A 24,746-nucleotide genomic window follows, 5' to 3' on the forward strand; every position below is an offset into this window, starting at 1 on the left:
CCTTTGTCAGTTTAATTTTAGTAAGCAAATTTAAAAAGTCGGAGCAGCGGACAATAATGGATTTTCATACATACTTCATGGCCTAGGCCAAGAAGTGTAGGGAGCCATAAATGAGAAATTTCATGTCTCCATTTCGTGACATTAACGCATACATTTCCGAGCATGTTTGAGAAAAGATATTTAGACTTTCACTTGACTTTGATGCAACTAAGCTAGGGTCTATGGGGGAGGCCGGTGCCCATCAATGGACGTCCTACGGCTGATATTATGATGATGATGACACCATACATTCCTTCTTTTACTGTCATATCATGACAGCCTATTGTGTTCTAGTCCTTATGCAGCCCGTTGCCCAGACACTGTCTTGTATACGAACAAACGTTCATCCCACGCATTGTCCGGGCATTAAATATTCATAAAAAGAGAACACCCCAAACGCTAGACAAAGCAAAGAAATAATTTGAATATGTTTTTCTAAATGAGCCTCTCTGATTTTCATTTGACGTTTCTTTTTGAAACAATCTTCTAAAAGATCGATAAAATTTGTGTACTTAGAGACAAATAATCAATGTGTGAAAACAACGCACTTTACGAACAAATTTAATTATCTTCAAAAAGTGTTTATGTACATAAATACTTACTATTTTTTTATTACAACCTTTTATTTAACCAGCCATGTTGGTATAAGCCAAATCATAGACTAGATGACAAATTTATAGTATAGGTACCTACCTACCTACTTAAAGGTTTCAGAGTAGTGTAATCAAAAACTCAAAATCATCGGTAAATGAAAACTCAACATTTATTGCAGGGGTGTGAAATGATAAAATGGCGATTGAAAATATAATAAGTAGTACATAGCTTGTTTTGCAAGGTTTTTTAAAAATGTTACCCTGAATTTTATTGTTATTGTAGATATAATATATTAATTGATCTGGCCTAAATTGTTGTAAGATAAATGTGTTTAACGTAAAAATCACAATAAAACAAACAGATAAAAACATTGTTTATTTTTATTAGCAATACATACTCAAGTAAAAGATGGTTACAAAAGATTATAATGTAGACATTTCAATGATAGTAACCTTCCGATAATGTATATGCCGTGGTTAAAATTTTAATAGAGGTATAATAATAATATAGATTATCCAATAATATTTTAGAAGCCTTCATAGATATTGTATAAGAAAACACTCATGGAGATACAGACCTCCTAATCGAGGAAAAAAGTAAGCAAACATCTTGCGATGAAGATTGAGATTATATTCCAAAAGAGCCCCTCGCATTACAACAGATATTAAAGAAATGAGCGCAATTTCATATTTTGGTCCCATTTCAACAATGATATTACTTTTAAATTTTCTCAGAAAAATAATAAAGACTAATTTATTAAAAGTTACTCCAAATGTAACATGATATGGAAGATGTTATAACAGACCGAAGAAGATGAAATTAACCTCCAGTTTAAATGTAGTAAACATCTGCTTTAACTGCTTTAAATTTGTGATGTAACTGTATATATTTGTTTCAAATCCAAGCACGGTTCAAGCTCGACAAAGGTCGTCATTAATATCCAACATGTCCGCATTTCTTAAATCCGAAATCCATTACAGCAACAAGGCATACCACTCTTCTTAGTCTTAATTCCCTAACAAACTTTAATACACTGTACTCGTAACAATACTTGTTCCGCGCAAGTTGTCCATTTTTAATCAAGTCGTTAACGGAATTACTAGAACAAATACCTGAATAATACCCGTTTGTTCCATCAATTTATAAAAGTTTTTCTACAAACTCGTATTCAGCTAATGGGGTATTTACGGGGCTGTTGCAGTTTGGCTTCATTTGAAACCCATAGGTCGTGATATTCCTGCTAGCACCTGCCTGAAACACGCTGTCATGATTACAGATCCGTTGATCAACATGTTCTAAATACACAATACCTCTTAAATATCGTTATATATCACTGGATAACACACGATCTCTTGTCCGTTTGGCCGCTAGAGCGAACCAGCCGGTTGAGGTTGAGCTTTGGACTCCCACTGGCACTGTCACTGTCACCTTTGGCACAAGTCTTGGTTCTCATGATCATTAGGTCTGTGCGAATGCTTGGTCTCCTCACGTTTGGAGCCACCACGCCGCAGGCGTCGGACAGTCTTCTTTTGATGGAGAGCGTACATTTTTTACTTCTACTGCTCTGGCTGCTGGCAGGAGGGAGGGTACAAGGGCTTCCGAAGGTCGTGTTGACTCGCTTGTGGTGGTTCGGTGCCATCTCCAAAGGCAGGTTGGCGACGACAAAGAGCTCGTAGAAGAGGTCGTCGACGTGGTAATTCTTCTTAGCTGATGTTTCCACGAAAACGCACGCGGGGTCTTGAGTGGCACAATACGCGGCCGCTTCTTCTGTCTGAACAGTCCTGCAAAATAGCTACTTTATGATATCTTAAAATATGATTATAGTTTAAAAAATAACGGGTATATTAGGGTTGAAAGACTATAGTCTTTACTTATTTTGAATTTAAACAGTAATTTACATGTATTTGTGAATCAAATAAAAGACTCCCAGCTAAGTTCAATCATTCTATAAATATTATTCTATCTTGGCGCAAAGTCAACTTGTTTGTAATTGTGCTACACACCTAAAGCCATACAATACCAGAATACCAGAGTAAAATAATTATTAATGCAAAGCACTAGATTACTACTGTATTACTCGTACTATAAGGATAATACGACAATTCAAAAATTCAATATATGTAACTGTCTGAATCTCACAGTAGTTTTCTATTTAAGATCACATAAAAAATTCTTGATGACATCTCCTTAAAAATACTTAACTACCTTAAGTCAGAGAAATATTAATTAAATCGTTACATATAATCGTTGCATATATTCAAAGAAACTGAAAGGGACGAGTCCGGGTTCGGTTCGAACCCATGACCCTCTGCTTGAAAGACGGCGGGCCAAGCCATAAGGCTACTGCTTCTGCAAATCGAATCACTTCACTTACCATAATTTTCTTTGCCATTCCTTCACTTGCCATAGTTGGCATTCCATGCCATAAAATACTGTTTTAGAACTAAATTATCTTATGACAAACGAAAGTTATGGAAAACGATACATTATGGTATATGAAATTCGGGCAAATGATAGAGAACTGCCAACATCTTTAAAACATTGTACAGCCGTCCCACTCACTTTAGCTCTCTGTCGCACTTATTCCCGGCGATGGCCATGGGCACGCGCGGCAGCTGCCTGCGCCCGCGACTGCCGCCGCTGACCGCACTCGCCTTCGTGTCCAGGATCTGTTCCCGGAGCCGGATCACCTCCTCGAACGACTCCCGGCTGTCCATCGCAAATACTAGCACGAAGATATCACCTGTAAGAAGTAACATAATGAATTGAGGTGTCAGAGCAAGGAATTATAATACGAAACAAATTTATTTAGAGCAGCAACTGGGAGGGGGAAGTCTATGTCCAACAATGGACACCCTAAGGCTGATATGATGAGATAATGGTGAGATAATCTCTAGTTTATACAATTGCACTTTTACCCTTTAACAAGTAGTACAGTCACCAGCATTAATATCTACCACAGCGGAGCGTGCAAAAATGTATGACACGTCCTTCCGGCCCTAGAAATAAAGTCGTTTCAGATATTTATGCCGGCTTGTTGTGTCAGATATTGGTGCTGGTGACTGTACCTACCTACTAGTCTGAAGTAGTAGTAGTGCTCCTCGCTATCTCAAAGAGCGATTTAGTCACGTGACTTCTATTCGATGCTCTCAGAACTTTCTCCTTACCGTGCCTCTTCTAACTCCAAATTCTATGTCTATTCTTATACTGTCCAGGCTATTCGGTTGTGGATTGTGGAATTCCTTACCGATTGACTTGCGACGCGCAAAATCTCTGAAACTCTTTAAATCTATGCTTATCTTATCTTATCGTCAGGGGTCCTTGCGGATACACTTCGACCCGTAGGGATCTTTCTTTTGTGTAATTACCCCTCCTTCGCAATAATCTATGCTTAATGAGCACTATCTGTCATCTTGTAATAATTAGCTTTATCATAGTTTATTTATTTATTCATTTATTTATATGTGGCTGTTTATCCCACTGCCTATATTTATTTTAGACGTGTATTATATGTACGATATATGTGTAGGTGTAGATGTATTTTTGTTGCGTTTTAATATTCTGATAAAATGTTGATGCACCACCTATTGTAAACTAGTTCTTCCTTCTTTCTGTTAATAGGTTGTCTGGAAGAGATCGCTCTTAAGCGATAAGACCGACTATTGCTTACCTTGTAATTTTCTCTCTGTATAGACGTTTTCTGTATCGCTTACTATTTCTGGTGTACAATAAAAAGTCATTGTATTGTATTGAACTGTACCTAGGGATACTTCATATGTTTTTGTTCCAAACGAGAAATTATGTTTCGAGTACGGTATAATCTTCACGCAAATACCCTTAATCGATGCTTAAATCTATACTTGACTTACCCACTAATGCTTTATACCTGACAACCCTGTCCGGGATAGTCCACTTGGAATAATGTATCCTTATTGCAAACGAATAGTTTACCATTTTAATCACTGCCTGGGGTTAGGGGGTGATTTACTTAACAACTAACTAGAGCTTGAGATACATACCAGTATATTATTATTAAAATACTTCTGATGATCTTGGTATGTATGGATTCCAAGCTAGGCACTCACTCATATTTATCGTAGGTATCTGTATTTTTCGAATGTATCTTAACTATTCTAGGTAGCGCGTGCTCCATATTGTAGGTAATAAATAATATATACTTACCTAATATGTAATAGATATTGTAGCGAAGCTTACCCAAAATTCAAAGAACCTCGGGCAAGCCCCACAACACAACACTTATGTGCAATGCACTATAAATGAAACGTATAATTTTGAGATATGATTAATAACGATTTAATGTACAAAATTCAGCCGATGAAATAACAGTGTACCTAGTATTAAAGGGTCGTCATATTATTTGCCAAAATATTACCGAAATCATGATAGCCTACGTGGGCTTTTAGAATTTTGAAAAATATAGTACAAAATATATGGAATGGGCAAATAAACTATGCAAGTAGGTTTCCAAAATTACAAAATAATTCGCGATACTTTAGAGCGTAACACCAAGTTGAGTAGGATCTTATGCGCATAAAATTCTATTAACAGTAGAAAAGAGTTCCGAACGTGTTTGCTTAAGGGCGCGCACTACCTCAGCTCGAATCCCGATTTTACCCCCGCCTCACCGCACCGCATCGCTAGTAGCACGCACACAAGCTCGCGCGTAAATGTACGGCGCGGAAAAGTCACTCAAGTTCACGAAAAATCCAAATCCAGTAACATAACACAACTACTACTTACCTGGTAACTTTTACATTATAGACGAGTATAATTATTTATAATCAGATACTATTTTACTTAGTAAAATAATTACTATACGCGAAAAGTAATTACTGTATAGCCTGTATGTGTGCGTGTGTGCGCTGAATGCAAGCGACGGAGCCTACCCGTCCGAAAGCCAAAGCGAGAATGGCCAGGGGGCCGGGAAGCAGGAGCGGCCAGCGGTAAAATAGTTTTAAGTGCGGTAGTTCAGGTATCTCTGTTTTACAGGGAATACAATACATTTATTAAAAAAGTGCAGCTACCATCACCTACCTTGTCATTAGTACTATTGTAAACCAAAGTTTTAAGTTGTAATTCGTAGTATTTTTTGAATATTAGCCGTTTATTTTTATATTTAGAGCCAACTTTGCGATTTTTTTCTATCGAGAAAATTTTACCGAATCGTGTTTTCGCCACTAGACGTCAGTAGAGTTAACCCCTAACTTTGCTGTATATGAGTTTCAAAGGGATTGCTGCAGTCGTGTTGATAAACAAGAGGATCATACTAAGCAAATTGAGATACTGTAGGCCCTTAAGACTACGATATAAAACTGAAGCGACAAGTTAGAAAAACATAGAATACTTTAAAAAAAATGTGAAACTACTGAAATTTTAAAATAGTTCGCCGTTATAAGCCAAAAAAATAAAGTTTTTGGTAAGAAACTCCAAAAGTTTGTGACAATCTTCACGTGGTCTTTGTTGTTGGTGTGGAGCGGTTCCCCTGTCACTGGATGCAGGCAACAATCCCGACACCGAAGCGATGACAAATTATGCCCACAATCGTGTGCGGAGCGCAGTACGATGTCCACAAAAATCCACACCGTAAGGTGGGAGCCGAAACTAGCAAAAACAGATCCGGCTTTTAATAAAAGGGAGGCGACTACGAGCCACCAGCTCGCAGCAGTTGGAGAAACAATCAATTCGCCAGGTTATAATAATTAACCCATTAGAACACCATTATATGTGTCACACAAAAGAAATCCCAGGAATATTAAACCAAAATATTATTCCAAGGCACTATTGCCAAAAATCATCCACGGGAAAACACATTTGACAAACCAAATTTTCGCGTCCTCTGTTCCACGTTTCCAGGATACCAATCCAAACATTTATAAAAAAAAACAAGAAGTGAACCGCAACTAAACGACCAAAACGTATAAGCAAAAATAGGTTAACACTCAATTTCAAAAAAGAAGGTTAGATTGCATGCAGCAGAATTATGCTGCAATATGTACTCGTATACTCGTACATGTACCTATGTTTGGTTGTACGACAAATACTATCTCTGACATGTAATTATTTTAATTCATCATCATCAGCATCTAAGCCTATATACGTCCCACTGCTGGGCACACGCCTCCTCTCGGAATGAGAGGGCTTGGGCCGTAGTTCCCACGCGGGCCCAGTGCGGAATGAGAACTTCACACACACCATTGAATTGCTTGGCAGCATATTATCTAATAATTGTAATGATACTATAACTTTATTTGGCCTCGCTATTATTCTATATAGCTATTAAGCTTTCATTTAACTTGCCATGTTTGTTGCATGTGGGTCAAATTTTGTACTTGAGTTCATTTTTAGCCATTTCCAGTTGTCGGATTGACTTGAAATTTGGTACGCAGGTACCGTAAATTGGATGATAATATAAGTACAGCCAACAAAAGAATCTTTTAAAGGAGTTCCAGTTACGACGTTGCAACATGTTAAACTATATCCAGTAACATCATGCCGTGTCACTAAGAAAATAATCAAAAACTGAACGCGTACGTAGACTTTGCATAATGTGATCCCGCTAAAGCTATGCAATTGTGGGATAAAAAATATGCTATGTGTTAAATTAAATTTTAAATACCAGATTAATTAATAAATAAATATAAATTGACACCAACTGACCTAGTCACAAACTAAACAAAGCTTATTTTATATGGGTATGGGTCAAAAGATACGAGTAAACATACTTACCTACTTTATGTTATAGAAATACATACCTAAATACATATTAAACATTCAAGACTGTACTCGGTACAAACATTCGTATTTCCACACAAATATACTTGAGGTCCCGGGTTCGATTCCCGTGTCGGGGCAAATATTTGTATGAAAAATACGAATGTTTGTTCTCGGGTCTTGGGTGTTTAATATGTATTTAAGTATGTATCTATCTGTACAATTACATTTATCCGTTGCTTAGTACCCATAACACAAGCTTTGCTAAGCTTACTTTGGGACTAGGTCAATTGGTCAATAAAAATATCTGCCCCGTGGGAATCGAACCGGAGATCTCAAGTTTTAATCATAACATATAACGTTATTAATTACAATTTGAGTTATGATAAAGTAGCTACTAGCTATACAATGAGTTAAGAATAACGTGTAAAATTGTGTACAAATCATCTGCAAAGTAAACTTCAAAAGATGACACTTGTCTCTCTACTTTTCGTCTGTAACATGGTAACATGTCACCAAACAAATCATATTTTGCCAAAATGCCCCAATAAAGTCACAGCGGAAGGTATAAGTGGCAGGCTAAAGCCCGTCCAAGCAAAAAGTTTCCTACAAGCCCCGGCTTAGATAGCCCTTCGGGTAGGGTGACCAAGCGTTGCGCGTCAGATTAAACAAGTTGGGACAGGCCCAATATCATTAAAGTAGTTTGCAAAGCGCTCTTCCCTAAAAAATGGGCAAGTATGAGTTAAATTTGTGTGGAAAGAGTTATGTATCTTCCTAGACGTAGCCAAAATGTCCTGTAATCACCATAGACTTTCCTGTAATCTATTTGTATAGATCTATTTATTAATTTATTAACCTTATTTCCTTAAATAACTTTAAAATTATAAAACGTGTATATTAATTGAGATTCTCACTACTAGCTTTTTGATTTGATATGTCACACGATTTTATATTTAGCATTTTTATAATTCATTTATTTACTGTACACCGTCCGTTTTTGTACCAATTTTCAAGTCAATCCGTTCATTAGTTTCGGAGCAAATAGGCTGTGATAGACAAACAGGCAGACGACACGTGAGTGATTTATACAGTTTGCCTTTTTCCTTTTAAAGTAGGTAAAGAGCCCTAAAAATTGCCCGAAAATAGTTTTACCTAATGTATGTAACGTTTAGTAGCTTATTGTGAAGTAAGCGGATGAGTTTGTTTTATATTTACAATTACATTTTTACTTTGAACGATGACATCACCTACTTCAAAGTTTGACTAAAAATTCAATATTTAAAACTATCTCTGAAACCCGCAAAAGAGCATAAATGTCGTAACAAAAATACGATTTGGTCGAGTCGAGTCTTTCGTGGGATATTTTATCCAGCCAGAGAGTCTGGTGGAGACACGGTTTTGCAGAACGCCCAAAACATCGATCTGAACAGAACATGTTTTGTACGAAAGAACTAAAATTTGGAATTGCGGGTCACGTGCGTCATGAATTCTAATTTCAAATCCTGATTTTGTATGGATGTGTGGGCATCACGGCCAGGTGTGCGGGAGTCCCCAGGGGTGTCCCTTCCGCGCCAGCTGACAGCCGCGATTATATTCGTGAACGGGCAAAAATATAAAAATACTATGTAAAAAGTCGACTGTAGTCACGGTGACTTTGAAAGCAGAAGCCGAAGCAGATATTTGTATGAATAATACGAATGTTTGCTCTCGTATTTAAGTATATATTTATCTACAAAAGTACGAGTACTTACATATGTTTATCCGTTACCTAGTATCCATAGTACAAGCTTTGCTTAGTTTGTAACTAGGTCAATTGGTGTCAAGTGTCCCTTGATATTTTAATAATATTTTATTTTATTATATGTTTGTTTGTTTCGTTTTCACGCTTAGTACAGTCTATTTAGTTTAAAATTAGCTGAAGGCTAATCATTCAAATCACATACGCAAAAATACGTGCTGGAAATACAAGTAGAAGCAAATTATAGTTCAATGTAATTGCAAAGGATTTTTTTAGAATCGTTATTTTGTAGCAATTCACAAAATTTTTACTTTCTATTATTTTTTAAGATATTTCTTATTATCGCAATAAAATTAATCCACTTCTCGACTAAGGAAATCCAATTAAAGGATTAATAATCAAAAATGTTTAGGAAGCCTATGATCTTTAAATTAATCTCAAAACAAAAAGTAAACAATTGTCATGGAATTCACAAATCGTTCCCAAGGGAAAAGCCAATAAGCGAAAATTATATTTCAGTGAATAACCAACGGTGTCGTCAAATTTTCAATTGTCTCTCAACTTGAGCGACCCGGAAGCGTAATTTTATCAAGCAATCAAGATTCGTGTGGAAAAAATGCTTGAGAATTGGGCCAAAATCACCATACCGTTTGCCAAATCTATTAAATCGCAGGGGCTCTGAATTCAGATGCTCCTGCAAAATGACTGCGCGGTCAGACGAAATCATAGACAATAGGCTAAGTATATATTTTTTTATAAATATTCTGATTTTTCTATTACCTTAATAAGAACCATATTCGATCGGAAAATCTTAAAAGTCTATTGACAACTTTATTTGCTATTTCTGTGGCCGCTTAGTTCTACAAAATTCTGTTTCTAATATTAGGCTCTCAAAATTAATTCTTAGCTTGTACGAATAAGGCTCAATTTCATTTCCCCATAGAACACGTCATCGAAAATTCTAGACCACATCCAGTTAGCTGGAAATGTGCTGAAATTTCTGAGACAGCCTTGAATTTTTTATTCCTTCCACTTTCTGTCTGTTTAGTATATTTCATTTATCGGAACGGTTCGTTTGATTTTTATTAAAGTTTTGTGCCTACATGAATATCTAGAAGAGGCGGAAAACAAATGAGTAAATACTGGCTGTTTTTGCTGAGAGTAAGTAGTTTTGCTAACTACCTACCTACTTGCGAGTCATCCAACTTCATATTCTACCAAATTTCAAGTTAACCCGAGGCCGTATTGCCTAACGTTTCTGACCCTCGCGATCGCAATCAAATTACGGATTTCGCATACAAAAACTGTCATTTGATTGCGATCGCAAACGCATCAGAAACGCTAGGCAATACGACCTCTGTTCTCTGGAAGTGGGTAAAATTTGACGTTACTCGTAAATACGAGTACATATTTGCAGATATTTGTATGAATAATACGAATGTTTGTTCTCGGGTCTTGGATGTTTAATATGTATTTAAGTATGTATTTATCTATATAAGTGTGTTTATCCGTTGCCTAGTGTCCATAGTACAAGCTTTGCTTAGTTTGGGACTAGGTCAATTGGTGTGAAGTGTCCCATGATATTTATTTATTTATTTATATGTCGTGCAGTACTTATACTAATGATATCTGCCACAGCGGAGCGTGCAAAATTATTTGTCAATATCCTACCGGCCCTAGAAAGAAAGTCGTATCAGATAGTTATGCACGCTTTGCTGTGCCAAATATTGGTGCTAGTTACGGTACAGGAATTAATAAAGCCGATTTAGAGGGTTTGGCCCTGAAGTCCCCACACGGCTTATGCAGTGACTACTGGAACTGGAACTGGGACTATCTTTTGGAAGCAAGCAAGTGAAGATTGGTTTTTGGAGTCTTTTTGCATTTTTTATTTCAACTCCAAATTTGTTACTTAAAAAAGCAGGCTGAAATGTGTGGTGCATGGGAGAAATTTGTGTCTAGCCTCCTGTCCTGTGTTGTAGGGGTATAGCACGCAGCACGGAATGCTGAGGACCTGGGTTAATTTCCCAGCGCTGGTCACTTTTTCTGGGTTTTTTCTGTTCATCCATGTTCCAGTCTGTATTTTCGTAGCAAGCAAGTGCTCAAGCAATACGAGCACATACCATTAAAGCGTGCGGTCATTATGTTATTAGCCATTGGCTGATTAAGAATTCTGAGGCACAAACTAAAGCTGATTAAAGACACTGAATAGATATAATAGGAGAAGTAGTAGCCGGAAAAATTGGGTCGCGGGGGTAAAGCCATAAGGAGGTCCAACAGTGGATGATCCAGGTGTACGACAGACAGCCATCGTATAAAGCACCGATATAACACTTATCTGGAACAAAACCTCTTAAAGCGAACCACGTTACGGAGCTAAGGAGTTGAGGCAGTCATCTCCTTAATAGGGTGTTAGGCGTCGAGTAGGGCCATTATCTTGTGCTCCGATCGCTCATTAACGCAGTAGATAATGGAAAGAAACCAGAGTTGCTATAGATTGCGGGGCTACCGGGGTAGGTACGATGTGATGGATTGTTCGAACCGCGCAATGTATTGATTTATTCTACCGACCGATTTGACGACCAGATGGCCTAGTGGTTAGAGAACCTGACTACGAAGTTTGAGGTCCCGGGATCGATTCCCGTGTCGGGGCAGATATTTGTATGAAAAATACGAATGTTTGCTCTCGGGTCTTGGTTGTTTAATATATACATATTTTATTTTTAGATTTAAGTATGTATCTATCTATATAATTATATTTATTCGTTGCTTAGTACCCATAACACAAGCTTTGCACGCTTACTTTGGGACTAGGTCAATTAGTGTGAATTGTCCCGTGATAGTTTTTTTTCTAGGATTACGAGTATGATCGTACTAAGAAAACTTGACTTCGAGGGCACAGGAGCGGGCATAGCAGCGAACCTTGATAATATCCACACTATAAGGGAACTGTTCACAAAAATGCATCCATGTCCCCCACACACAATGCCAACGAAAAAACTCGTGTGGTTTTTAGTGAGTATCCGCTCGTGAGCGAACCCCACATACCTTCTGTGTCCAAGAACAGTGCTAGATGCATAAAGCGCATTTTTCACACCATAAAATAGGAACTTTAGTATTGACCAAGGCTGGTCAAACCCAGGCATGCGGGCCACCAAGTGGCCTGCCAAGGCATTTGTATTTTTCCCGTTACCAGTAAAGCGGCCAATCTTTCTTCTTCTTTGTATAATTTTAGTAGTTATGCAGAGCTTGTGACCTAAATGTCATTGTTAGAGTCACGACTGAGGTGTGGATTGAGTATTAAATTTGTAAGTCTTGGTGACACGAAGACTGTACCAGTTACGAGGACTGTACATTCTCATGTCCTCTTTGTACAATATCAAATCAAGTAGGTATACGTGCATACATTCACTTTGCCGGCGTTTCGTACACTTAACCGAAGGCGTGCAGACACTTTTCCTCCGATGCGGGTAAGATCCCGCATTTTCCTTGTTGATTAAATGATAAAATAAAAGTTATAATTATTAATAGAACTAGCTTTTTCCCGCGGTTTCGTCCGCGTGGAATTCGGTTATCGCGCGCTGATCCCTCGGGAGCTGTCCATTTTTTCCGGGATAGAAGCAGCTTATGTCACTCTATGGCCCATAAACTATCTATTACAAAAATCACGTTGATGCGTCTCTCCGTTTCGACGTGAAAGACGGACAAACATACAATCACAGAAACTTACGCATTTATAATATTAAGTAGTATGGATTGAAATGTTATGTTTTTTCTTCACAAATGTTTATAACATTAGAATAAAAGTTTATTTCTTTTCAATTAACAAAATCTTTTATACTGGAAGCAATTAACTAAAAAATGCGTACAGTTACCCCACGTGATTCTATGGTCATTTAGTTCCTCGTTAGACTCAGGCGCTTATTGTAAGATTTACTATCTAACTACGTAGTCATAATTAACTGATTTTTAAAAATTCAAATTCATATTCAAATTCAAATTCAAAAATTAAAAAATTCAAATGATTCAGTAAATAGGCCGCAATGGGCACTTTTACACGTCATTTTTTTAAACTACCAGCGCTTTCGGAAAGACCATCAGAAGTTTGACCATTTAGTTGAGAGAAGCATTATTATTATCATTTTCGCTTGGACAAGCTCTACCTCTAAAAGTGGTGAGCCGGCGCTCGCCACCTCAGATAAAAAAAAACCGGCCAAGTGCGAGTCGGACTCGCGCACCGAGGGTTCCGTACAAATTATTAAAAAATATAAAATATCAGGTATAGGCTGTAACGAAAAATTTATGCTTTTCGCAATTTTTCCTTTATCTGTGCTATAAGACGTTGCTTCGTACCAAATTTCAAGATTCTGAGTTCACGGGAAGTAACCTGTAGGTTTTGATTCCCTTGCCAGTGTCGAAAATTTGCAGCATAGACGGCTGTATTTTTTGATTGCGTTGGCTTAGAAGTTTGATTTTTTCACAGCTCCAAGGGACAGTAGACTTGAGTATTTGATATATATTTCAGCTTGATACCTCCACGCGTTCCTGAGAAAGTGTATTGACAGACGAACGGACGGACGAACAACAAAGTGATCCTATAAGGGTTTCGGTTTTTTTACTTTTAAGGTACGGAACCCTAAAAAGATGAAGTAAAAGCGTATTCGTGTGGAATTTCGTGGGGCAGTACGCTCGTGCGTGCAAATCCGACGCGAATTTGTAGTTCTAGTTACAATAGAGTTGAGCAAGACTTTGTATGTACAAGAGGCACGTGCTGCACTTTGTCGCGGTTCGGTACGTCGCCTTGCACATACAAACACCTCTATTAAACGGCCAGACGTGCAATTAACATCAGCAAACGTGACAGAACTGCCGTGTTAAGCCCAACTCGTAACGTGTATCTTGAATACGTAGTTTGAGGCTAACCGGGCTAAATCGATTTTAAATAGTGTCTTTTTTTTAATTCGACTGGATGGCAAACGAGCAAGTGGGTCTCCTGATGGTAAGAGATCACCACTAAACATCATCACCCATAAACATCTGCAACACTCTAGAGGCCTAAGATGGGATACCTCAAGTGCCAATAATTTCACTGGCTGTCTTACTCTCCACGCCGAAACACAACAGTGCAAGCACTGCTGCTTCACGGCAGTATTAGCGAGCAAGATGGTGGTAGCAATCCGGGCGGACCTTATTATACTTTAAAGCAGTGTTTTTCAACCTTTTTCATGACACGACCCCTTTTTTATGAAAAAATATTTCGCGACCCCCCTACCCGTTGCTTTTTTTTCATCGTATTTTATTTTGTGACAAATATTACTTAGATTGTTTTTTTGGAATCTTTTCGTATTTCTTATTTCAACTCCAAATTTTTTTTTTGTTACTTTTACGGTCATCTCGTTAAACCTATATCGAAAATACAAACTGAAATATAGATGCATAGAAAAACCAGAAAAATAAGACCAGCGCTGGGAATCGAACCCAGGTCCTCGGCATTTCGTGCCACGTGCTATACCACTACACCACCACCGGACAAGTCTGGACTGGTTTCTAAGGACGTGCCAGACGTGCAATGAACAAAATCAGCTAGGTCACAAATAGTAATAATATCCGCAACCAAACGTACCTACCTACTTGCAGCAAAGCAAACCGCAGCCAGATGCGGGGCCAAACCAGCTGCTAAGCCTAAGAGTACAAGCAACCGCAAAACACTTATCAAAATTTATACTCTAGACTCGCATCAAATGTGATGAGAAAGAATGTTAGCTCCGAGTCGTGAGGTTTATTTCAAAGATAGGTGAGTGATGTTTACGTTTTAAAAGATCTCAGCTCAGAGTAATACTTAGCGTGAGCTGTAGACTACGCAAGATTGAAGAAACGGGTAAAATATATGATATTTTTGTCATTTTTATCTTACACGGTTTTGCAGGTGGTAGGACCTTGTGCTTCGGCGTGGAGAGTAAGACAGCCGGTGAAATTACTGGCACTTGAGGTATCCCAATTTAGGCCTCTAGGTTGACAACGCATCTGCAATAGGTACCCCTTGTGTTGCAGATGTTTATGGGCGGTGGTGATCTCTTACCATCAGGAGACCCACTTGCTCGTTTTCCATCCAATCGAAAAAAAAAGAAAACGTTTCCGACATTATGATTTTTTTCTAAAACCTGCATCAATGAAAAAATTCGAAGGTTTGATCATTTAAGATGTTTTGTCGATTTAGTTTTTGAAATTTTTTTGAAGCAATGTGGCCATGTGGGTTGAAAACGTAAAAGACTGATTTACGACGGCTTAGCTAACATACCCACAAGTGTTATGCGCGTAATGCGTAAGCGCATCATTATTGTAAATGTAGTTATAATAATAATAATAATAACAAATAATAAATATCATGGGACACTTGACACCAATTGACCTAGTCCCAAACTAAGCAAAGCTACTTTACTAGACAACGTATAAAGACTAGACAACGGATAGATATATACATCCTTAAATACATATTAAACATCCAAGACCCGAGAGCAAACATCAAGGAAATGTGACACAAGGTTCAGGTACAAATCTGGTATGAGAGAAATTGCAAACAATTTATTCTATTCCGTGGTGACAACGAACGATCACCACTTTTAACATTTCAGCAACATTTACCGTCGACCTAACATGACATCACTGTCTTATTTAATTAAAATTTTGTAATTTTGAACTAGATCATCGCACAGATCAAATGTTACGAGTCGAGTTTCAGACACTTTATATTCATTAGATTATCCGCTAAGACTCGCGTCGTTTAGTTCTTTATGTCTCGGCTACACCATTATGCTGTAGTGTGTAATTATGCTAACTTCATCGCTATCATAAAACAGAATGGCTAATTAGCTGAACTAGAATATTGTTGAACAACTTTTTGAAGGCGGTTGTTGATTAACTTTTGCAGACCGTTAAATTCAGAGTAAAGACGGTATAGCAACCTATAGTCCATTCAGGATAACATTGGACTCTAGGTCACAGAATAAGGGGTCCTAAATATTTTTTGTGAAGTCGTAATAATGATGATGATGATGATTATTTAAAGAAGTACCTAATAAGATGAAGTCATAATTTTCTCTACTTTGTAAGTAGATTAATATGTAATGTAGGTATTTACAATAATACAAAATTAATACGTAATTTGCTAAATAATATTAATTCGATTTATATTTATACACAATTTAATAACTGAATTTCGTGGACTCATCCGCTCTAATTCCCTGTTTAAAAATATTCTACTCGTAGTTTCTGCTATGAAGTTTAAGCTTTTTTCCATTCCTTTCATCAAATTTAGTGCAGTGCTTTAGTTGTGAAAAGTTAACTATTCGTATAAATTGATTAAAGGCCATCACATTTTGATCCAAACTGGCGATTAAAAACTATAAATAATGTACAGAATATTTCTTGTCTTAACAATATTATAAACGTTCCGTTTCTAGCAGAATGTTCTTTACCTCTGCCTCTTTAGGTATTTTATAGGAAGATGTTTCTGTTTTTAACAAACTACAAAAAGTTTTTTTATTGGTTTTAAATTATCATATGAAAAATAGCAAGATTAATCTCACTAACATTAATTATAATTGATAAAGTTTGTTTGTTACCTATCTCTTCACGTCTTAACCGCTGAACCGATTTAGATTAAATCCGGTATACATATAGTACAAGTTCTGGGGAAGGGCGTAGAATAGTTTTTATCCCGGAAAATTGCATAGTTCCCACGGGATAGCAATAAACGAATTCTACGAGAACGGAGTCGCGGGCAACAGTTAGTTAATGAATAATTGAAACTAATATTGACGTCTTCGATATTTTAATTAGAATTTAGTTCAGACCGTATACAAAAAAATGCAATTTATTTAATGACTTCTTAAAGCATACATTGTAAAGATCCTTTTACAATGCAAATGCTCGGAAAGTGCCTCTTGACGTGGGTCAACATATCCATAGAAAATTAGTGATTCCTGCACGCATCCACAAGTGTGCAGAAAAGTTGTATGGATTTTACTTTCCGCACTTGTGCGGTAAAGTAACTTTTTAAATTGCCAAATCTCAAAAAAAAATGTCCAAACTATTGTTAAAAATAGAGTCTAAAGAGTCGTTATAGTTAGGCTTTGAACAAATAAGAAAACGTAACAAAGTGTATACGTTAACGTTTTTGGTTTGGTGTACATGTCGGTATGTATATCTACTGCCTGCTACTGTAGTAAAAGGAGTATAGCAAATAAATGATGATAGTCACTGCCTCGATTTTTTTTCCTCGCTTAATGCATTGTAAAACGTTGTATGATATAAAATACGTGTCGAAAGTAGGAAATTCCCAAGTCACGGTTGGGAATTGCCTATATACTTTCCGCACTTGTTTCATGAATAACTATTTTCCTTCTGTCCATTCCTATATTGGACAGACTGTAGAGAATCTAATTGTGACTGTTAAAGTAGATTAGAAAATGTCTTGTGAATCAATACGTTGATCTAACCAGATCCGCACCGCTCTTGACTCTGCAGTTCTCAATCACAACGCTCTCCACACCGCGAGAGTCAGAAACAGATGGAAAAAGTTCATACGAGAGAAAGTGATGCAGAAGGGAAGTCGCACACGGCGTATTTTTTACCTACGTGCAGATGAAACCTTAAACGTGATTTAGTTATTTTTACAAGCTTTATATGTATTTAATTTGCCGTGTTAGCATGAGTCAAATCGAAAGTGGAATTTAACCCGTTTCCATTTTGAATTGACTTGAAATGGTAACAGTAATATATATGTTGGACGACAGTACATACTACTACATTACCTACAGTCAGCTACAGTTAGCAAAAAGGATGTATTCATTTTACTTAGCTAATTGATTTAGACATTACTTTGCGGTGATTTTTATCAACGAATAATATTTTTACCTTGCTTCTGGTACAAACCGTGCACCACAGTAAAGTCTGTAAGCCTAAATGTCACAAATACCACATAAAATAGTGTCAAATTTCGAACTCTAAGAATCCATTATCAAAGCTTAGCTATTTAGTGAACAACCACCCGAGCATCCATTTGTTTTAACCAAAATTTGCACAAACCCTAACTTCCGCGATTTGGTTCGTCTTCACATAATTTGTTTGGTTTAAAGTTTTCTAATTAAATTTAAGGCCACACCGGTGGGATGACTTCAAATGAGATGAAGCCAGCCAAAAAACTTACGTATTCTATTACCTATTTAAATTAAGCATTGTATTTTGTTATCATCTGTTTCTAACGTGTTTCGACTAACTTTCAATTATCCTTTTACATTTTGAAGTAGCTTTGAAGCTCGTTCAATTTCAAAGATTAGTTTAATAGTTTTCCTTTCTCATAGTCTGGATTATTGTAGAATTTGAAATAGGCTACTTAGAATGCTAGTGAATAAGCCGGAATACTAAAAAGTTCTTAGTAGGAACGTGGCAATTATAGGGCACCATCCTTTGAATACGCTCGGTCTATAATGAACTTAAATGCTAATGCAATTTTATGCAATTGCTAGTTTTACGGAGTTAGTTCTTTTATAAATAAATGACTTGTTCATTGAGGTCGAATAACGTGGACGTGCATGATTAGTTGTACTATAAAGATATAATTGATGTGGACTACTAATGGGTTTAATAAAAGATGTGGGTCCATATTTATCGGCTCGCATACTTATTGATAGTCCGAATGTAACGTTTGTCAGAATGATCGTTTGTCATAACTCTTTTTTCTCTGAATCCAATAATTGTTCAGAAGTGTTATAAAACAAACCTAACCTATCCTTCAAACCTAACTTATCCTTTATAGGGTCTCACACACTCTGCATACCAATCGTTTAAGGCATTATTCGAGCGATTATGTTATTTGATTTTCGTGGGCACATTTTTGTTGATATGCTAGAAGATTCTGTTACTAGTTCTTCGTACCCAGCGAATAGTTTTCTTAGGATGACAATTTAAAATTTTTAGAAAAATTTAAGGTTTCAGTGGGAAACAAATTATGACAAACGATGTTTTGGACAAAAATTACGGTATGACTTGCGAAGAGTATGCGGACTTTGGCGCTCCCGTCTCTGTTTCTATGTCGGCTCATAAAGCAAGTACCTACTGGACGGCTCCATCCACCAATTTTGATAAATGATACGTCACTCATTAGATCCTTCTTGATGACTTGATTATTAGTGGGTAAGTAAGATCCTTAAAGTATCCCTCCTTTTAGTTTTTAAATAGTAAAAATAATCTTAACATAATTCAATTTGCAACAGAGTATAAAATGTGTCACTTTAGTCGTAAAAATACTTACGGGTTCGTGAATGTTTTATGAATGCCAAGAAACTTCGACTGCGGACGGCCATCGAGGAAAGCTGTCTAAGTTTCATAAAGAAACGTAAATTGGTAAAGCCACTTTAGACGGAGATACCGACACTCTAAATCGTTTTTCGATTGTGAACCTTTTTTCGCCGCAGCAAAGTCGTTATTTTCCTGTAAAAATATTTTTTGTTGTGAGCTAAAAAGTAACTTTTTTGATACACTCACAAACAGACATTTTATAGCATTCTTTAGCATGCCCTTTTAACGTGATAGGGTGTTTAGAATTACAAACTAGAATGCAACTCGTAAATGAATAAAAAAATCCACCACTAGAATCCACTCTCTATATCTCTTATTGAATATATTATTCGTAGCTAAGCTACATAAGGTGGGATTCGTCTTTACTCCAACGATAATAACAATAATTCCTTAAACGAAATTGGGTGCGCAGTGTGTGATACCCTATTAAGGATATAATTAGAATAGTTGCTATAGCGGAAAATTGCATACCTAGTTAACATCGAACGAATTCTTGACAGACGAAGTCGCAGGCCAAAGCTACTTAGTTATGAACAAAAAGCGAATCGAAGTGATTTCAATTTATGACGACGGTGTACTATTCCATTGGAATAAGCAATAAATTAAGGAGATTTATGGTACAGAAGACTACCCAACTAGTATTAGCTATTAATTAGAACATCGCTTTACGAGGCAAACTTGAAACTTCGGTGTTGTTTTTGCTATATTTCTTGTGATGCCGGTCGACAGGCTGTAACCTAATATTTATACTCGTAGTTGATTAAATATGTAACTGCAACCACGGGTTCTCATCTCATACAAGATTTGGTATCTATAGGTACTAACTAGTTCCAATTAAAGATACTTTAGGCAGTAATTGATGACCCATTGTTCCATCGACGTTTAAATTTTTTCATAAAAACGGCGCTTAGATCAATAGCTTAGGTTTTGAGTTCTATTTTTGTTTTTGTGGGTCCGCGGTCCGGTTCTGCAGGCATTGCATTCTTTAAGGAATGATGATGATGATGTCCTCCCAGTATCCGTCGACACCAACAGTGACCAACACCCTGTCAAGATGAGTTAGCCTGGGCTCTTGCATGGGCGCGAGCGTGACTAGCAAACCCAGAGATCCAGCTAGACACCAAGCCCACCAGCTCAGTCCCCACCACCAGTCTCCATCGACGCAGCACTTCCAACTGAAGATCCAGATTCTTTCCGGGTGTCATCAGCGCGGGAAAAATATTAAAGTGGACAAGTAGTTGCGCAGGTACAGGCCCACTCCCTCGACCTCAGCTCCCGGTGCCGGTGGACCGGGTGACCGATACGACCAGTAGGAAGTAAAGGTTGCAGGAGAATGACTCAAAGAGCGCACGACCGGGTCTTTAAGGGACGTCGGTAGTGGACGTATTTCAGCTGACATTGATGATATTTACCAGTAAAATTTCCGATGTCGTGTCCTATAGATCTTCCTGACAATATATTTGTCTATGCAACAGATGTACGTACGTTCATGCAGCTCCTCGACCTCCACATTGTAAGAACACACACAAATCACACAAACCCAACTATCACCACCACACTGCGCTGACGCATTTTGAACTCAACCAGAGTTCATCCTCAGAGCAAAAGGAAAGGAAACGCGTCAGTGTAATGTGGTGGTGATAGTTGGGTTTATGTGATTTATGGGAAGGTGAAGGAGCTGAACGAGCATCATAAGGTGGTGAGGAAAGTAATTGTTTATAGTTCATCAATCAATTGATATGGATCTCCGCAAAGTAACGCCTGTTTCAATAAATTTCTGTTACCTGTCAAGAAGGACAACCTCCTCATCGCCGGAAAGGGGTGGTTCCCCGAAGTATCGAGCAGGTCCAGCTGGTACACCTCCCCCCGGATACGATACAGCTTGCGGTGGAAGTCCTCGATGGTGGGAGTGTAGCTGTCCTCGAACTTGGTGCCGAGGAACCGCGCTACCAGCGACGTCTTGCCAACGCGAGCTGACCTGGGAAGGATGATGACACATGGTTTTTACAGTATTTTTTTTATTATTTAAAACTGACCAGCGATTTACCTCTATCTCACCTGAGGCCGTATTGTCTAACGCGCGGGCGCTTGCGATTGCATTCCCTATCTCTTTCTACCCTCACCACATACCGTGTGACAAAAAGGAAGCGATGAAAATGATTGTAAATAATTGTGATTCCCTAGACAATAAGACCTCTGATTACAAGTGTAAAAGAGGCTGAAACTGTTGTTAACTGGTTTAATGGGTGAATTGCAAAAAAAACATATTTGCGGCTTTTGCTGTTGAAACGCTTGGTCCGTGGGGTCCCGAAGCAAAATAGTTATTTGTGTCACAAGGGAGCAAAATGGTGTATTTACGGCGAGGGCGTACATTGAATCCAGAATGTAGCGAAGGATTCTACAATAGAATCCTGAGCGTAGCGAGGGATTCTAAAGTAGAATCCTAAGCGTAATGAGGGATTCAAGTGTTAACGCCCAAGATGAAAATAATTTTGCTCCCGTGTGGCTCATACAACTTTTCACACCGAGCATTAAGAAACTTGAAAAAAATATATCTAAATATCATTAAAGAACAACCAGCATAGAAAATAGCGTGGCTTTACAATTATCAACTTCAAAAATTGACATTTGCAATAAAACACTTAGAAAAGCCTTGAAAAGAAAAGTTGCACTTTGCTCCCTCTCGACAGGGAGGAAAAGTTACTTTTCTGAAGGAGAGGTGTGAAAACACTATTTTTTTTTTAAAAGAAGCTTGCCTGTTCCATCTGCGACCATAGGGCTGGCTCTTTCCTTGGTCAACGTATTGGAATTGCCATACAACGAGGAAACGCACCCTGCCCAATAGCAGCGACTTGGGTGATATTTGTAGACTATTAGGATTAGAGTAAGTTAGTTTTAGTTATTTTTTTATTTATTTCTGTTAATTATTGTATATATTATTTGTTTGTTTATAAATAAATTTATCAAACACCGTTAAGGGCTTTACTTAACAAAACTTAATTGATTCCTTTGTGTTACGAAAGTTACCCATATATATAGTTTGTACTTATGACTAACTTTCGTAACACAAATTAATCAATTAAGTTTTCTTAACTAAAGCCCTTAACTATGAACATTTTTTTTGCATTTCAAACTAATAACAACCTAATCTCCCTGGTCTTATATAGTCTTTATTGGGATCCAATTTGACAATAACATATCTAGTAAAATACACTGCAATTTTTTAACACTTTCACTTAAATTCCACGTCGAAACCTCAGTGGTAGACATACACAACACATGCGCTATATTTTCACCACGTATTTTTTGTACTATGAATGCATAAAAAGATCAAAGAAACTACCCATAGAGATCTTTTGAACACCCAGTTGATTAAAATGAGGGCATATGAAAGAAATAGGCTGAGAAAAAGAAAGAAGTAAACTTTTGTAGGCAAATGGAATTAGGGGTAAGTAGCTGAATTCCCTTGACAGAGCGAAATCAGAGGATTCAAAAATATTATTTTGTATGTATTCACGGTTATTCTTAGAGTTCCGTACGTCAGTCGGACAAAACGGAACCCTCAGAGAATCACATGCTTTCCGTCCATCCGTCTGTCAAAACCATATTTCTCAAAAACGCGGGGAGATATTAAGTTCAAAGGTATCTACCTACTACACATCATACCATGACCGTTAATGTCAGGCAAAAATATATTCTTTGTATAGAAAAGTATGAGACTGTGCCTCGTCTACCAATCGTCGCCGTTGCGTCCCATGCACGGAGCGTTAAAAACGATGCCGATATGTATGCTTCTTATGGGTATGACATTATGCCGTTGAAAATGTTGTAGGTAGTCCGTGTCGCGTTATATGCCGTGCCTGATACGTTCTTATTACGGTCATGCTATGATACGGTGTAGTGGGTAGAGACCTTAAGGTATTTGAAATGATAGGAAATAGCCAGCATTTATTTGATTAGGCACACAAGTATCTTCTCTCGTTGGCATAACTTTTTAATCAAGACCTGACGAAACATTTTAAGTAGCCCAACAAGTAAACAACAAATTGCGATGATATCCCAATCCATAATAAACTTATCTTTAAAGAATATTCAAACGGAAATTACTTACCTACCTTCTGAAACAAATCGGAAAAGCAAACTTTTTTATTACATCAAAAGAAGGCCAATACAGATGTACCCAATATTTATGTTCTACTTTTAACTCCTGTTGATTCGGAATTTTCTCATAAAATCCGAACAAATCTAACATTTAATGGGCCAATTAAACGTTTCGTTCGAATTAAGGTGTTTCGTAAATAGGAGTTATAAATGGCGGATTTAACTAAGTATTTATTTAGGACAGGCCGGAGTTCTTTTAGTCCCTTACGCCGCTGGCACAACACATTCGCCAAGAACCCAACAGATGGGGTCGCTGTTTGTAGGCAGTTTTCGTTACAAACCGAGAAAAAGTTGCTACGTACGGCCACGAGCGTATTATCTAGACTTAGTTTTTTTTTATGGACTTATTTACTAAATAATATCTATACTTGGTTTGGATAGATATCTAACTAAATGTAAATAAACTTCAACTGCCTGATTTTTTACATTTAAGGATTTTAAACATTTTACTTATCAATCATTGTAATACAAACTAGACTAGGTAGTGTATTTCAATACAGAAATGTAAATGTTTAGATAGTTTAATGGGGGAATTTCAATATTTAAGACACCAATTGACGTTGTTTTGTTTACATTGAGTTCAATACCTATCCAAACCAAGTATAGTTTCCATTTTATTTTTAAAGCTTAGCAAATACATATCTTTTAAAAAAAAAAGTTCCCTGAGCGAAACTCGATCGCCCAGGTATAGGTAGTGCCACCAGAGATGAGGTCACGTACACAAGAACATGTCATGTAATGACAGAGGAGATTTTGACTTTCACTCAATCATTACAAGCTTTTATTATAGGCGACCAGATGGCCTAGTGGTTAGAGAACCTGACTACGAAGCTTGAGGTGTCGGGGCAGATATTTGTATGAAAAATACGAATGTTTGTTCTCGGGTCTTGGGTGTTTAATATTTATTTAAGTATGTATCTATCTATATAATTATATTTATCCGTTGCTTAGTACCCATAACACAAGCTTTGCTAAGCTTACTTTGGGACTAGGTCAATTGGTGTGAATTGTCCCGTGATATTTATTTATTATTTAGTTTCACCTGTCCCGTTGTCGGTCTGTCTGTCTGTTTGTAATCAAATCTTACAAATTAAATTTGACCAGCTTCCAGTAGTCAGATTAACTT

At 37.3% G+C, this 24,746-nt stretch overlaps 1 protein-coding gene across 1 annotated transcript in view; it reads right to left on the reverse strand.

Annotated features, from left to right (window-relative positions):
- Nucleotides 1-995: 995 nt before the first annotated feature.
- The window catches only part of LOC141430540 (GTP-binding protein Rhes), a 63,393-nt gene continuing 39,642 nt past the window's right edge, over nucleotides 996-24,746 (reverse strand). The window contains exons 3-5 of the mRNA XM_074091290.1: nucleotides 21,244-21,437; nucleotides 3,196-3,376; nucleotides 996-2,414 (exon numbers count right to left, since the gene is read on the reverse strand). Of these exons, the coding sequence (XP_073947391.1) occupies nucleotides 1,964-2,414; nucleotides 3,196-3,376; nucleotides 21,244-21,437 (826 nt within the window). The 3' untranslated portion in view covers nucleotides 996-1,963. The remainder of the gene's footprint in view (nucleotides 2,415-3,195; nucleotides 3,377-21,243; nucleotides 21,438-24,746) is intronic.

Source organism: Choristoneura fumiferana, chromosome 8, assembly GCF_025370935.1.
Source record: "Choristoneura fumiferana chromosome 8, NRCan_CFum_1, whole genome shotgun sequence".
NCBI classification, from domain to species: domain Eukaryota; kingdom Metazoa; phylum Arthropoda; class Insecta; order Lepidoptera; family Tortricidae; genus Choristoneura; species Choristoneura fumiferana.